At 41.0% G+C, this 12,939-nt stretch overlaps 1 protein-coding gene across 12 annotated transcripts in view; it reads left to right on the top strand.

The window, feature by feature from the left end:
- Positions 1 to 12,939, top strand: part of ano10a (anoctamin 10a) — a 127,762-nt gene that overhangs the window by 12,312 nt on the left and 102,511 nt on the right. For 10 of the 12 annotated variants that reach the window (XR_009795107.1, XM_061820624.1, XM_061820622.1 and 7 more), the window contains exon 2: positions 3,962 to 4,107. The exons of the other annotated variants lie outside the window; for them this stretch is intronic. Coding sequence is in view for 9 of the 10 variants with exons in the window: in XM_061820624.1 (XP_061676608.1) it covers positions 3,978 to 4,107 (130 nt within the window). In the remaining variant the exon portion in view is untranslated. The remainder of the gene's footprint in view (positions 1 to 3,961; positions 4,108 to 12,939) is intronic. 12 annotated transcript variants of the gene reach the window in all.

Here is a 12,939-nt window from a genome sequence, read left to right as displayed (position 1 = left end):
TATTTCTGCTTGCCGACATCCTGCGTGGTCATTCGAGGGTGACGGGCTTCCTGTTCAGTAACTTGACGCTGCAACCATCTTGAAAAACGTTAGGTGTGGCTTGAGAGCTGCATCCTGTCACTGTCTTTATATCAGGAATAAGATGTGAATACAAAGATATAACAGTAATTGGGTTCTTAAGGTTGCTAACCCCGATATATGTATGTAATACAAAGATATGAAAAATAATCAGGTTTATATAAGGTTACTGACTTTGTTATACATATGCAATGCGATGAGAAGTGGGTAGGCTACGTTTATCAGAGAGATCTTTGCCGCGCTGGTGACCCAATCAAGTATAATTTTGTTTGGCGACATCTGGTGTTCAATTCGAGAGTTGGTGGCTCAGCTCAAAACATGAACCTTAAGCCATACACCCCAAATGTTATCAATTTGCTCCATTGCTATTTGTGGTATGGCAACCTATCTGACACCTTCAAAGACCTGTTAGTCCGCCTTTAAAAGTCCACCTCCACTCCATGTATTATTCTGAATCAGATACACCTGTGTGAGGTCGTTAGCCTCATAAAGACACCTGTCCACTCCATACAATCAGTAAGACTCAAACTTGTAACATGGCCAAGACCAAAGAGCTATCCAAAGACCCCAGAGATAAAATTGTACAACTCCACATGGCTGGTAAGGCTCCAGAGAAATTGCCTAGCAGCTTGGTTAAAAAAAAAGGTCCACTTTTAGACCAATCATTAGAAAATGGAAGAAGCTAAACATGAATGTCAATCTCAATCGGAGTGGAGCCCCATGCAAGACCCTCATGGGGTCTCAATGATCCTTAGAACGTGTCAGCCGAAGGATTACATGACAAGACTTGGTCAATGACCTGAAAAGATCTGGGACCACTGTTTCCAATCTGACTGTTGGTAAAACACTACATACAATACACTAAGACGTCATGGTTTGAAATCATGCACGGCACGGACGGTTCCCCTGCTTCAACCAGCAGATGTCAAGGCCCGTTTTAAAGGAAGAGTCTCCCCAAAATTCACTAGTACATGTATGTATGTATGTATGTATGTATCTCCAATGTGAAGTAATATTATTACATATATTTTGGACATAAATTGAAAAAAAAAATGAAAATAAAGATATTTGAAATCCAAGAAAAATTTCAGAGCCAAACCGAAAGAAACATCCTTGACCCCGCCCCTGACGTCGCCGGTGCTTATTGTTACAGACCATTCGTTATAGCTTGGCCAAGCTGCCAACTTGTTCTGCACCAAAACTGAGAAAACTCACTTAAATTTGTCCTTCTTTAACCTCCCTAACAGGGACAGGATAAAGCTGTGGCTGTCACAGTGGAGGCTCATTCATCAGGAGGGAAATTTGCACACATTGAATCATTACTGGTTATTAGCCGTTAAGTTATAGCCTCTCGTGCTGGAACGGTAAAGGAACAACATACGTTATGATGGTGGCACTGCTATTCAATCCCAGACCTCCGTCTGTGGAGTTTACATGTTCTCTTCGTGTCTGTGTGTGTGTTACCTGCCTGCTGCCCGTTGACAGCTGGGATAGGCTCCAGCACACCTTCGACCATCGTGCGGCCAAGAAAATGGATGGATGGATACATACTGTACGTGTAACACTTCCTGGTTACTATTTACGGCAATCCGCGTGTGCAAATTCAACCGCCTCCCACCCCTGCTGCCGGTGGATTGCGAGAAGCTTTACTCCTTGAAAAGTACAACTTGCTGTTTAAAGTTTAAAAAAAAAAAAGTCTGGCCACCTGCTATATATTCTCTACATCTTAACCAACTCCTCAGAAAAGCATCAAATCTCCGTGGTCCATTTCATAGGACTGTTCTTGTTCGTCGTCAGCGCCACGTCCCTCCCAACACGTCGAATTCCGCCCGTGTGTGTTTTGGCTCAAATGCTTGAACATTGTACATTGTTATTTTTATTTTGTTTGCTCAATGGTCGCTGTTGTAATAACACGGAGCATCAACTCGCTTTGCTAGCTCTCAGAACACAACACTTCCCGGTTACTATTTACAGCGATCCGCAAGTGCACCCCCCCCACCCCCCCAGCTGCTGCCGGTCGCTTGGGGATTTAAAAAAAAAAAACGCCATGCTGGCTGTATATTCTCTACATCTGAACCAACTCCTCACAAAGGCATCAAACAAATCTCCGCGGTCCATATAATGAGACTGTTATTGTTCGTCGTTAGTGCCAGGCCCCTGTAGAACATGTCAAGTGCTGGATGCGTGTATTCTAGCTCAAGCGCACAGGCTTGAACATTGTACGTCATGCTACTTTTTTTTTTTTTTTTTTTTGTAATTATTTTTTTCACAAAAAGCAGCCACAAAATGCCAGATATTGGACGTTCTCTGTTCAGTGAAACGAAACGAGCAATGGGGGGTCAGAACAGGAAGCACTGCAGGCGTGGCAAACGCTGATTGGCTGTCAGTTTTCTAGCCGGGCTCATTGGAATGTCTGAGCAAGAGAGGAATTTCGATAATACTTTTCCAATTTAGAGATGTTTCTCGGTGAAATCTGCGGATAACTCTGGCATTAAAAGAAACACTGAACCCTCATCTACTAACTTTTAATGTGTGCTCCCATTCCTATTAGTTTCGACAAAATCTTCCTTTAAGTTTGCAAATGACCATTTGGATGATAAAGAGGAGTCATGGGAGAAGGTTTTGTGGTCGGATGAGAGCAAAATGGAACTTTCTGGTCACATGGTCATAATTCCACTAGCTCTTTGGAGAAAGACGAATAATGAGTTCCCTCCCAAGAACACCATCCCTTCTGTGAAGCATTAGGGTGGTACCATCATGCTTTGGGGGTGTTTTATTGCACATGGGACAGGATGACTGGACTGTATTAAAGAGAGGATGACCACGGCATGTATTGGGAGATTTTGGGGAACAACCGCTTTCCCTCAGTCACAGCATTGAAGATGGGTCATGGCTGGGTCTTTCAAGATGACAATGACCCGAGGCACACAGCCAAGAAAGCCAAGGAGTGGCTCCGTGAGAAACATATCAAGGTTCTGGCATGGCCTAGCCAGTCTCCAGACCTAAACCCAATAGAAAATCTTTGGAGGGAGCTAAAACTCCGTGTATCTCAGTAACAGCCCAGAAAAATGTCTGATCTAGAAAAGATCTGTGTGGATTAGTGGGCCAAAATCCCTCCTGCAGTGTATGCAAACCTGGTGAACAACTACATGAAACCTCTGTAATTGCAAACAAAGGCTCCTGTACCAAATATTAACATTGGTTTTCTCAGGTGTTCAAATACTTATTTGCAGCTGTGTCACACAAACAAATAATTAAAAAATTATACTTTATGATTTCTGGATTATTCTTTTTAGATTGTCTCTCACAATGGACATGCACCTATGATGAAAATTTCAGACTCCTCCATGATTTCTAAGTGGGAGAACTTGCAATATGGCAGGGTGTTCAAATACTTATTTTCTTCTCTGTATCTCTCACACAATCAGGTTCTTTCGTCTACTTCATAGAACCTCAATAATTCTGCTTCCAACAAATAGCAAAGACATTGCCTCTGATGGCCGTGAGGCAACCTCCTTACCCTTTCAATAGTGAAAAGAATGTTGACAAACTTTCCACCCAACCGAACAACTCTTGTAGAAGGACAGGAGCCACTCTGCCGGTCATCCTACAGTTTGGGTTCCAAAAGAATGATACCATCTGTGATTTGGACTGTGCTGCCAAAATGGAGCATAGTGAGCATAAATAGTTGAAATTTTGCACACAAGCTCAGGCTAGTATGTCCTCATTAAAATTTGTTGCATGAACTGATGAAGCTTCCTTGGGTGAAAGGCAAAATGTATCCACTGACAACTAAAATGTCGTTGTGATCGATTCAATGCCTTGAGAGTGAGGGACCTGAGGTTTTGTAGATAACATTTTGCTTGATTTCTGACTTTTACAGGTGAAAGTAGATAACGATGGAGGTTTTAGGCACCAGATGTGGTTCTGGGATTATACCACTCGTGGTTTTGGTGCTCTCTCCAGACACTCAGGAGGAAACTGTTTCATGGCTCCTGAGAAGGATCAGAGAGAAACAGCAGGATGGAGGTATGTAAGTCTTCTGAAGTCAAATATTACGTATATTCTAGTAGAGCTTGGCTATCAACTTTCCTTTTTACAATTTTGAAGAAGGATCATTTGACAATAATACTTTAAGGATGCAGTCTAACTTTATTTTTGTCAATCCATCAGTCGTGTGCGTTTGGATATGAAAAAAAAACAAAAAACAAACCAGTCACTTGAGCCTGTTCCTATCCATCCGTTTTTGGAACTGCTTATGCTCACGAGGATTGTGGGACTGCTGGAGCTAATCCCAGCTGTTATCGGGCATGAGTACATCCTGGACTGGTTGCCAGCCAATCGCAGGGCACTTAGAAACAGACAACAGTTGCACTTACAATCACACCTCAGGGCAATTTATAGTCTCCAATTATTGCATATTTTTGGGATGTGGGAGGAAACCAGAGTGCCCAGAGTAAACCCACGCAGGCATGCAAATTCACGCAAATTCGAGACAGGCGGTCCTCAGAACTGTGAGGCCAATGATGTACAGCTGCGCCCACCGTACTGCCAACTTGATCTCAATTTAACCATTTAACACAGGTGTGGCCAACCAGTCAAGAGATGAAGAGCCACAGTTTTTTCTTTTTTCCCCCACTGTGTTACAGGATAGCGCCACATCCTACACATGGTTTTCATTCCCATTTCACACACATACAGTACCTTGGCTCAGTCAGATTTATTGGAAATGTCACACACCAACAAAAGAAAAATCGACTCCTACAGAATACCAAGATCACAGGCAGTAATAAAAAAAAATATGTCCTCTTTCTCACACAGACAAACTACCAGTTCAACAAAGTCTTGTTTTATATGTCACAACTCTCATCGAATGCAACACTGAAATACTCGCATGATTGAGGGTCTGACTGCAACTGTGTATTCTCTGTTTAACAGTGTGGCGGGACAGTTGACAGGCTGATACCATTTTTGGAAGATTTTGGTTTTCAGGACACAAGGTTTCATTGACATCACTGAGGCATTTTTTAAAAAATAAATTACCCTTCTTTTTGGCCCTTCTAAATGTTCCAAGCCACTTGATATGTTGCAAACAGTTGTCTCTGGATGCTTCATTATTATTATTACCATTTATTTATTTGTTTATTTATTTTTACTGCATATGCTTTTCTGTGTGCTTTTTCAAAGTGACTAACTTGTGACTGGGAACTTTAGTCCTTTTTGGAAATTCCAGGTAGATGTTGGCATGGAGTAAGATGAAGTAAAGATTTGAAGCTGTGAACTGTGACAGAGGTCTGACACAAAAGGCAGAGTTGCTCGGCTTGCGCAACCCCAAAAAAAAAAAAAAAAAAAGAGCTCTCCTGCTCTGGTAAAAACATCCTGTGTTCATCCATATATCTGCATTTTTCCTTGGCATTTTGAGAGCGAAATAGACAAAGGTTTTTTTTCCACAGATCACCATCCACCTGGGAAACTGGAGCTGTTTTCATTCAATACACATGACAGTTTACAAAAATACTCTGCTAACCTTTTTTGCTGTGGTCACGTGACCGTAGTAACGTGATGCAGTGTAGATGTCTTCTCCGTGCTGTTGTCGTCCTGCTCGGTGTTAACTCTTCCTTGTCTTGTTGCACAGCTGAGCTGGGTGGCGGGAAGAGTAAAGACAATCTTCCCCACTGGGCGTTGTGCTTTCTTTTTTTTTTCCTTTTCACGCTTTCTGCTGCGCAGTCGGGTCTCACACGACACCGCACAATCCACAACACACACACACACACACACACACACACACTGATCTTGTTGTCACAATACCCATAACCGTAATGAACTCAAGCAAATGCTTGCAGACGCACATGTACAGAACTTCTATATGCTTTTGTGCTGCTTTCAAGAGGTGCGGCTTGGCCACCCCTAATTTAACAAATGGTATGTTGCAGTTAGAGCAAAATTGCATACTTGCATCTGGTGGTTATGGGCATGAGAAAAATCAGCATGTCAATGACATTTTGTCAATTGACTTTCAAATATAAACAGAGTCATGCATTGATATTGTGTTGATGTACATTCCATCTTTGTTTTTCCATCTTTGTGGTTGCGTGCTCGGGAATAAAAATTCTTATGTACCAAAATTTCTCCTGTGTAATACACACCCAATACGCACTTCCAATGTTTATCTCAAAATTCTAGAATTGTTGAAGTCAGATGTTTGCATAAATTTCATTTTTTGACTCCTCTCTCTCTTCTCCTGTTTCATGATCATGATGATGATCATGTTTTCTGATCACCAAAATTAATTTTCTTAAATGCCACAATGCGAGAGAGAATTTCTTTGAGAATTTGATCTTCTTTGAGGTCAAACGTTAGTACTACTAACTAATACTAGTTACTTATTATCCAGTAGCATTTTCTTTTAAAGCATGATTTGGTCAAACATTTCGGATAACTTTTCACAAGCTTCTGATTCTGATTTCAGCTCTGCTGGAATCCTGGCCCATTCCTCCTGACAGAACTGGTAACTAAGTATGATTAGGGCCATTGTCCAAATTGAAAACCCATTTGCACCCATGTTTGAGCTTCCTGCTTTAAGATGGTGACTTAATATCACCATGTAATGTGATTTCTTCATGATGGTGTCTATTTTATGAAGAGCTCCGACTTCCGGGTGCAGGAAAACAGCCCCACAACATGATGCGGTCACCTCCGAGCTTCAACATTGGTCATTATAGACAAACGGGTCCACTTTAGTTTCATTCGACTCCAGAAGTTAAGATCTTTTTCTTGGTGTCTTCCTGCAAAGTGTAATGTCGTTTTTTCTTTAGTAACGGATTCATTCAAGGTGAGTTGCTTTTCAGACCATGTCAGTGCAGAACTTGTTTCACTGTGGATAGTGACACTTTCTTACCAGCCTCATCCACCATCTTCACACTGTCTTTAGCTATTGTTCTGGGGTTTGTCCACACATTTCGGACCAAAACGCATTTCATTTCTGGGACACACAAAGGCTGTTTCATTCCTAAGAGGTGAGATGGCTGGACATTCCCATATTTATACTTGCGTATAATTGAGCAGATAAATGTGTAAACCCTAACCCTCCTTATCACGTTCGCAAAGATAATTGTCCAAAGCAAGGATAGTACTTTATCTGGCTTTGTAACAAATGCATAATAAATGTATTTCCAATAATTCTAACAACGTGGCACCTTCAAGCACCCAAAATTCACCCAAGGATGAGACAGACTTGTGAAGCTCCAAGTTTCTCTCTGATTTCCTGGCCGATTTCTTTTGATTTTCCCATGATGTCAAACAAGGAAGCAGAGTGTTTGAGGTGTGGTCTTATACACACGCCTAGGTTTGCTCACATTTAACTCATGTCGGGTTCATGGGTATATAAAGTCTTCAATGAACCTTTTGCTGATATTATACAGTTTTATTATGCTCAATTCAAATCTGAAATCACTTATAAAGGAAACATTTTTATTTTTCGACTATGGGGAAAAAGTGATCGCACATTTCTGGATTTGCCGGAAAAACGCTAAAACAGAGCAGAAAAACCCGAGAAGGGATGTAATGTCTGAACTGAACAGAAACATCATTTCCAGTATTGGACTGCATTGTAAGAACAATCATTAATCCTCTGATAATTCGAGCAATTAACATGATTCTGAAGGGTCCCACGAAGACGATGAAGTGTACAAGCTTTATAAAGGCGTTAAGGGTTATCTATCAATTTGAGCCAGTTAGAGAGCACACACATTCAAAGGCAGACGAACAAGCTGGCGATGAAGGTGCTGAGCTAGCAGTCAGCAAACCGACCCAGGAAGGAGGACATGCCTCGTGTTGGAAACAGACTGATAAGCATTTGTGAAGTTCTTGTATTGTTTATTTTGTCATCAACTGATAAATACAGACACTATTTTTCCATTTATTGACGGAATATATATTTTCTGTTTTTCTGCAATATTCTGACCGTAATCCATCCCAGAATCCACCCTCGTTCATTTTCTTATCTGACTTTTGCAAATGATGCGGAAGTGAGGCGGAAAATATGATATGCGTCTGTTGATTGGTCGAATGTGGAACAGCCAGGTAATGGGTCATTTGCAAGTGAACACAAAGGCGGTGCTCGAGAGGCAAGACGCTTCGCGAGTGAAAAAATTGATAGAAATGTCAAAAATAAGTTTCGATGGGATTGGATGGAACGAGAAATCGTCCATACTGTTGGAAAGAAGGAAGTTACCACTCTGTTAAGCAACTTCATTCGCTAAATCGATGGACCTGGTAAAGCATTGTGCAAATTTCGTCAGGAAACTATTGAATATCGATCAAGAGGTTTCAAGGCATCAGACGTTCACGCAAAACGACAAAAAAACTTAAATCAACGAAGCAAGGAAAACTAACTTTTCCATAGCTGGCACATTCGGATGTCAACCCACGGCCAACAAACCTTACGGACTTCATCCCTTGTTTACTTCCACTACTCCCTGTATTGAGAGGCAAGATACACCGAAACAATCAACCCCAGTTGCAAACAGGGTCGTCAATAACGAGCTGACAGTTCAGGAGCAAACGTAAAAATCTCTGTATTATTTACTGATAACAAAACCTGACAATAATTGTTGTCAAATTCATGTGTTTCAATCATTTACACAAAAGAAGAAATTAAAACATTTTTGAATGGATGCAATATAGATATTATGAAAGCACGCTGGCATGCCATGATGCAAATCTGAATTCAATTTTTTCAATTCCAGTTGTTTAAGTAGTAGTCGAAAACAAAATAGTATTTATTTATCGATGTGCTAGATATATTTTATTCAAAATACAATTTATAAAATTTGCACATTAAAATTGGTCATTCATCATGTTTTGATCATCCTTTGATCATGCTTGCAGCCCCCAGATCCCCAGCTATTTTTCAGTCTGTTTTCATTCAGTCAAATTACATGCCTGTAAATAGTAAAGGCTTCGATGTCCGAAATATGTATGCAAAGTTCTTGGTCTTGGTATAAAATTATGCAAACAGTGTATTGAGTAAATTTGTACTCAACAACCACCATAACTATTTTGCGTGTACAAGGCTTATTATTGCACCAAAACACAGAGAAGCTGATAACAGTCCACAGTTCAAGTTGGTATATTTTCAGAAATAACGATTTTAATGAACGAAATTCATTTAAAATGTTGCCACGTTAATTTGAGAGCAACAGCTGGTGATAGATTGCTTCACCATAAATATAATTTCATTTGGTAAACTAATGCCATAAACAGACAGTACCCAGACCTGTCCAAACCCCATTTTCATCACAATTTTCCAGAGTTGTCATGAGCAAAACCGCAAAACTTTACACTGAAAGCTGTAAACCGGTATCTCGTGGTTTTGTTTGGACAGTAAATGCTAAAAATACAAATGTAAATGGAGTAGATGGTTCTGTCTTCTGGACTGATATGGGCCTTTGAGCTGTAGAAGTTTGTGAATGTGAACAATTTTTCTAAATTATATTTTTATTACATCCACACTTTTGCATGTAAATGCTACATACCTTTGCAAACAACAGGAGAGTTTTTGCTGCCATGAGATTCAACATATTCACCAGAAAATGGCAGTTTATCCAGACCATCTGCCGCAGTGCATGATGGAGCACCCAGGATTTATTGCCAGCTGTCTGAACCCATGGGTCCTGGAGGTTCCCTATTTACAATTCAGGCAACAGTATTGTCAGCAAATGAATTTTCCACAGTACGAGTAAGAGCTATTTTAAAATGTATTTCTCCCAATCAGCCCAGATTTCTGACATTTACATTCATCCATCCATTTTCTTCATCGCTTACCCTCACAAGGTTCTCGGGAGTGCTGGAGCCTTTTCCAGCTGTCATCAAGCAGAAGGAACTGGTTCCCAGCGAATCGCACACAGAGACAGACAACAGTCGCACTCACAATCACACCGAGTGGAAATTGAGAGTCTCCAATTAATACATGTTTTTAGGGTGTGGGAGGAAACCAGAGATCCCGGAGAAAACGCATGCAGGCAGGGGAGAACAATGCAAAATCTACACAGGTGGGGCTGGGATTTAACCCAGGTGCTCATAATAGTGAGGCCAGCGCTTCCATGCCGCCCTATTTACAGTGAAGAAAATAAGTATTTCAACACCCTGCTAAAAAGCAAGTTCTCTTACTTAGAAATCATGTAGGGGTCTGAAATTTTCATCCAAGGTGCATGTCCACTGTGAGAGAGATATTCTAAAACAAAAAATCCCATCATAATGTATGATTCTTTAACGATTTATTTGTGTGATACAGCTACAAATAAGTATTTGAACACCTGGAAAAAACAATGGTAATATTTGGTACAGGAGCCTTTGTTTGCAATTACAGAGGTCAAATGTTTCCTGTAGTTGTTCACCAGGTTTGCACACACTGCAGGAGGTATTTTGGCCCACTCCTCAACACAGATCTTCTCCTACATCAGACAGGTTCCTGGGCTGTCTCTGAGAATCACGGAGTTTCAGCTCCCTCCAAAGATTTTCAATTGGGTTTAGGCCTGGAGACTGGTTGGGCCAAGCCAGAACATTGATATGCTTCTTACAGAGCCACACGTTAGTTTTCCTGGCTGTGTGCTTCGTGTGCTGACTCATCTTCAATGCTCTGACTTAGGGAAAGATGTTGTTCCCCAAAATCTCACAATACATAACCGTGGTCATCCTCTTCTTAATGCAGTGCAGTCGTCCTGTCCCATGTGCAGAAAAACACCCCCAAAGCATGATGCGACCACCCCCATGCTTCACAGTAGGGATGGTGTTCTTTGGATGGAACTCATCATTCGTCTTCCTCCAAACACGGTTAATGGCATTATGACCAAAAAGTTTCATTTTGGTCTCGTCTGACCACAAAAAATTCGATCATGACTCCTCTGTATCATTCAAATGGTCATTGGCAAACATAAGACAGGCCTTGACACATGCTGGTTTAAGCAGGGGAACCTTCCGTGCCATGCATGATTTATGTATTATATATATATATATATATATATATATATATACTTGAAAAACGTACGGGTGTGGTCAGTCATGCCCGCAGATATAAAGCTATGGGTTTGTTCCACCAGTCATGCCTGCAGATATAAAGTTGCGGGAGCGATTAGGGATGGAATCTGAAGACCTTAAAATAATTTACTGAGTTGTTATACCTGAGTATGTAGTTGTTACCTAATACTGTAATCATAATTTATTGACACTGCAAAGACTGAGACAGAAATTTTTAAAGAGGTCAATAGACAGTCAATTTCAAAACTAAATATTCAGATAATCAAATAATTTTATATCATTGATGTATAGTTATAATCTCGTAATTTATGGCGATATCTGTCAATCCATTGATGAAAGCAAACGGTAGATGATTTATATCATCCTAAAGCATGTAGAGCGGAAACATTTTCAATTTCAAGATATCGTGGTACCACGGGGGAAAATGTGAAAATGAAAATGTTCATATTGAGATAGATGGACAGACTCACATTAGATCAAGTCAAAGTAAATCACAATCTCATACTTATTATAGTTACTGAAACATAACCTGTGTTGTTTGTTCTTTTTTTTTCGGCTTGTCCCATTAGGGGTCACGACAGTGTGTCATCTTTTGCCATCTACGCCCATCTCGTTCATTTTTCTCTCTAACCACAACTGCCCTCATGTCTTCCCTCACCACATCCATAAACCCTCTCTTTGGTCTTCCTCTCGCTCTTTTGCCTGGCAGCTCCATCCTCAGCACCCTTCTACCAATATACTTACTCTCTTGCCTCTGGATTTGTCCATACCATCGAAGTATGCTCTTTTTAGCCTTGTCTCCAAACATCCAAATTTGGCTGTCCCTCGAATTAGCTTATTTTTATTCCTATCCAACCTGCTCACTCCGAGTGAGAACCGCAACATCTTCATTTCTGCCACCTCCAGTTTGGCTTCCTGTTTCTTCAGTGCCACCATCTCTAATCTGTACATCATGGCCGGCCTCACCTCTGTTTTATAAACTTTGCTCTTCATCCTACAAGAGACTCTTCTGTCACATAAAACACCAGAGACCTTCCGCCAGCTGTTCCAACCTGCTTGGACCTGTTTCTTCACTTCTTGACCACACTCACCATTGCTCTGGATTGTTGACCCCAAGTATTTGAAGTCATCCACCCTCGCCATCTCTTCTCCCTGGAGCCTCACACTTCCCACTTCACCCCTCTCATTCACACACATATATTCTGTTTTACTTCGGTTAATCTTCATTCCTCTCCTTTCCAGTCCATGCCTCATCTTTCCAATTTTTCCTCTACCTGCTCCCTGCTTTCATTGCATCTCAAAATATTATCTGCAAACATCATGGTCCAAGGTTATTCCAGTCTAACTTCATCTGTCAGCCTATCCATTACCACAGCAAACAGGAAGGGGCTCATAATTGATCCCTGATGCAGTACCACTTCCACCTTAAATTCTTCTGTCACACGAACGGCACACCTCACCACTGTTCTGATGCCCTCATACATGTCCTGTACTACTCTAACATATTTCTCCGCCACACCAGACTTCCGCATGCAGTGCCACAGTTCCTCTCTTGGTACTCTGTCATAGGCTTTCTCTCGATCCAGTAAGATACAATGTAGCTCTTTGATGGGAACTAACTCACTTTTCCTCCATTTTTAGGCATCTTCTCGCTAATATTCTGTTGATTAAGTTGGTCAAAAACACCACATCCACCTCTCCAAATTGCTTCCATCCCTCCACCGGTATGTCATCAGGACCAACTGCTTTTCCATTTTTTTTATCCTCTTTATTTTTTATTTTTCATCTTGTGTAGTGACTTTTGAACGTCCTCTTTGCTAATCA

This window comes from Syngnathoides biaculeatus, chromosome 5, assembly GCF_019802595.1.
Source record: "Syngnathoides biaculeatus isolate LvHL_M chromosome 5, ASM1980259v1, whole genome shotgun sequence".
Classification (NCBI taxonomy): Eukaryota; Metazoa; Chordata; class Actinopteri; order Syngnathiformes; family Syngnathidae; genus Syngnathoides; species Syngnathoides biaculeatus.
The sequence above is the reverse complement of the archived record's forward strand: the minus strand, read 5'-3'. Positions and strand labels throughout refer to the sequence as shown.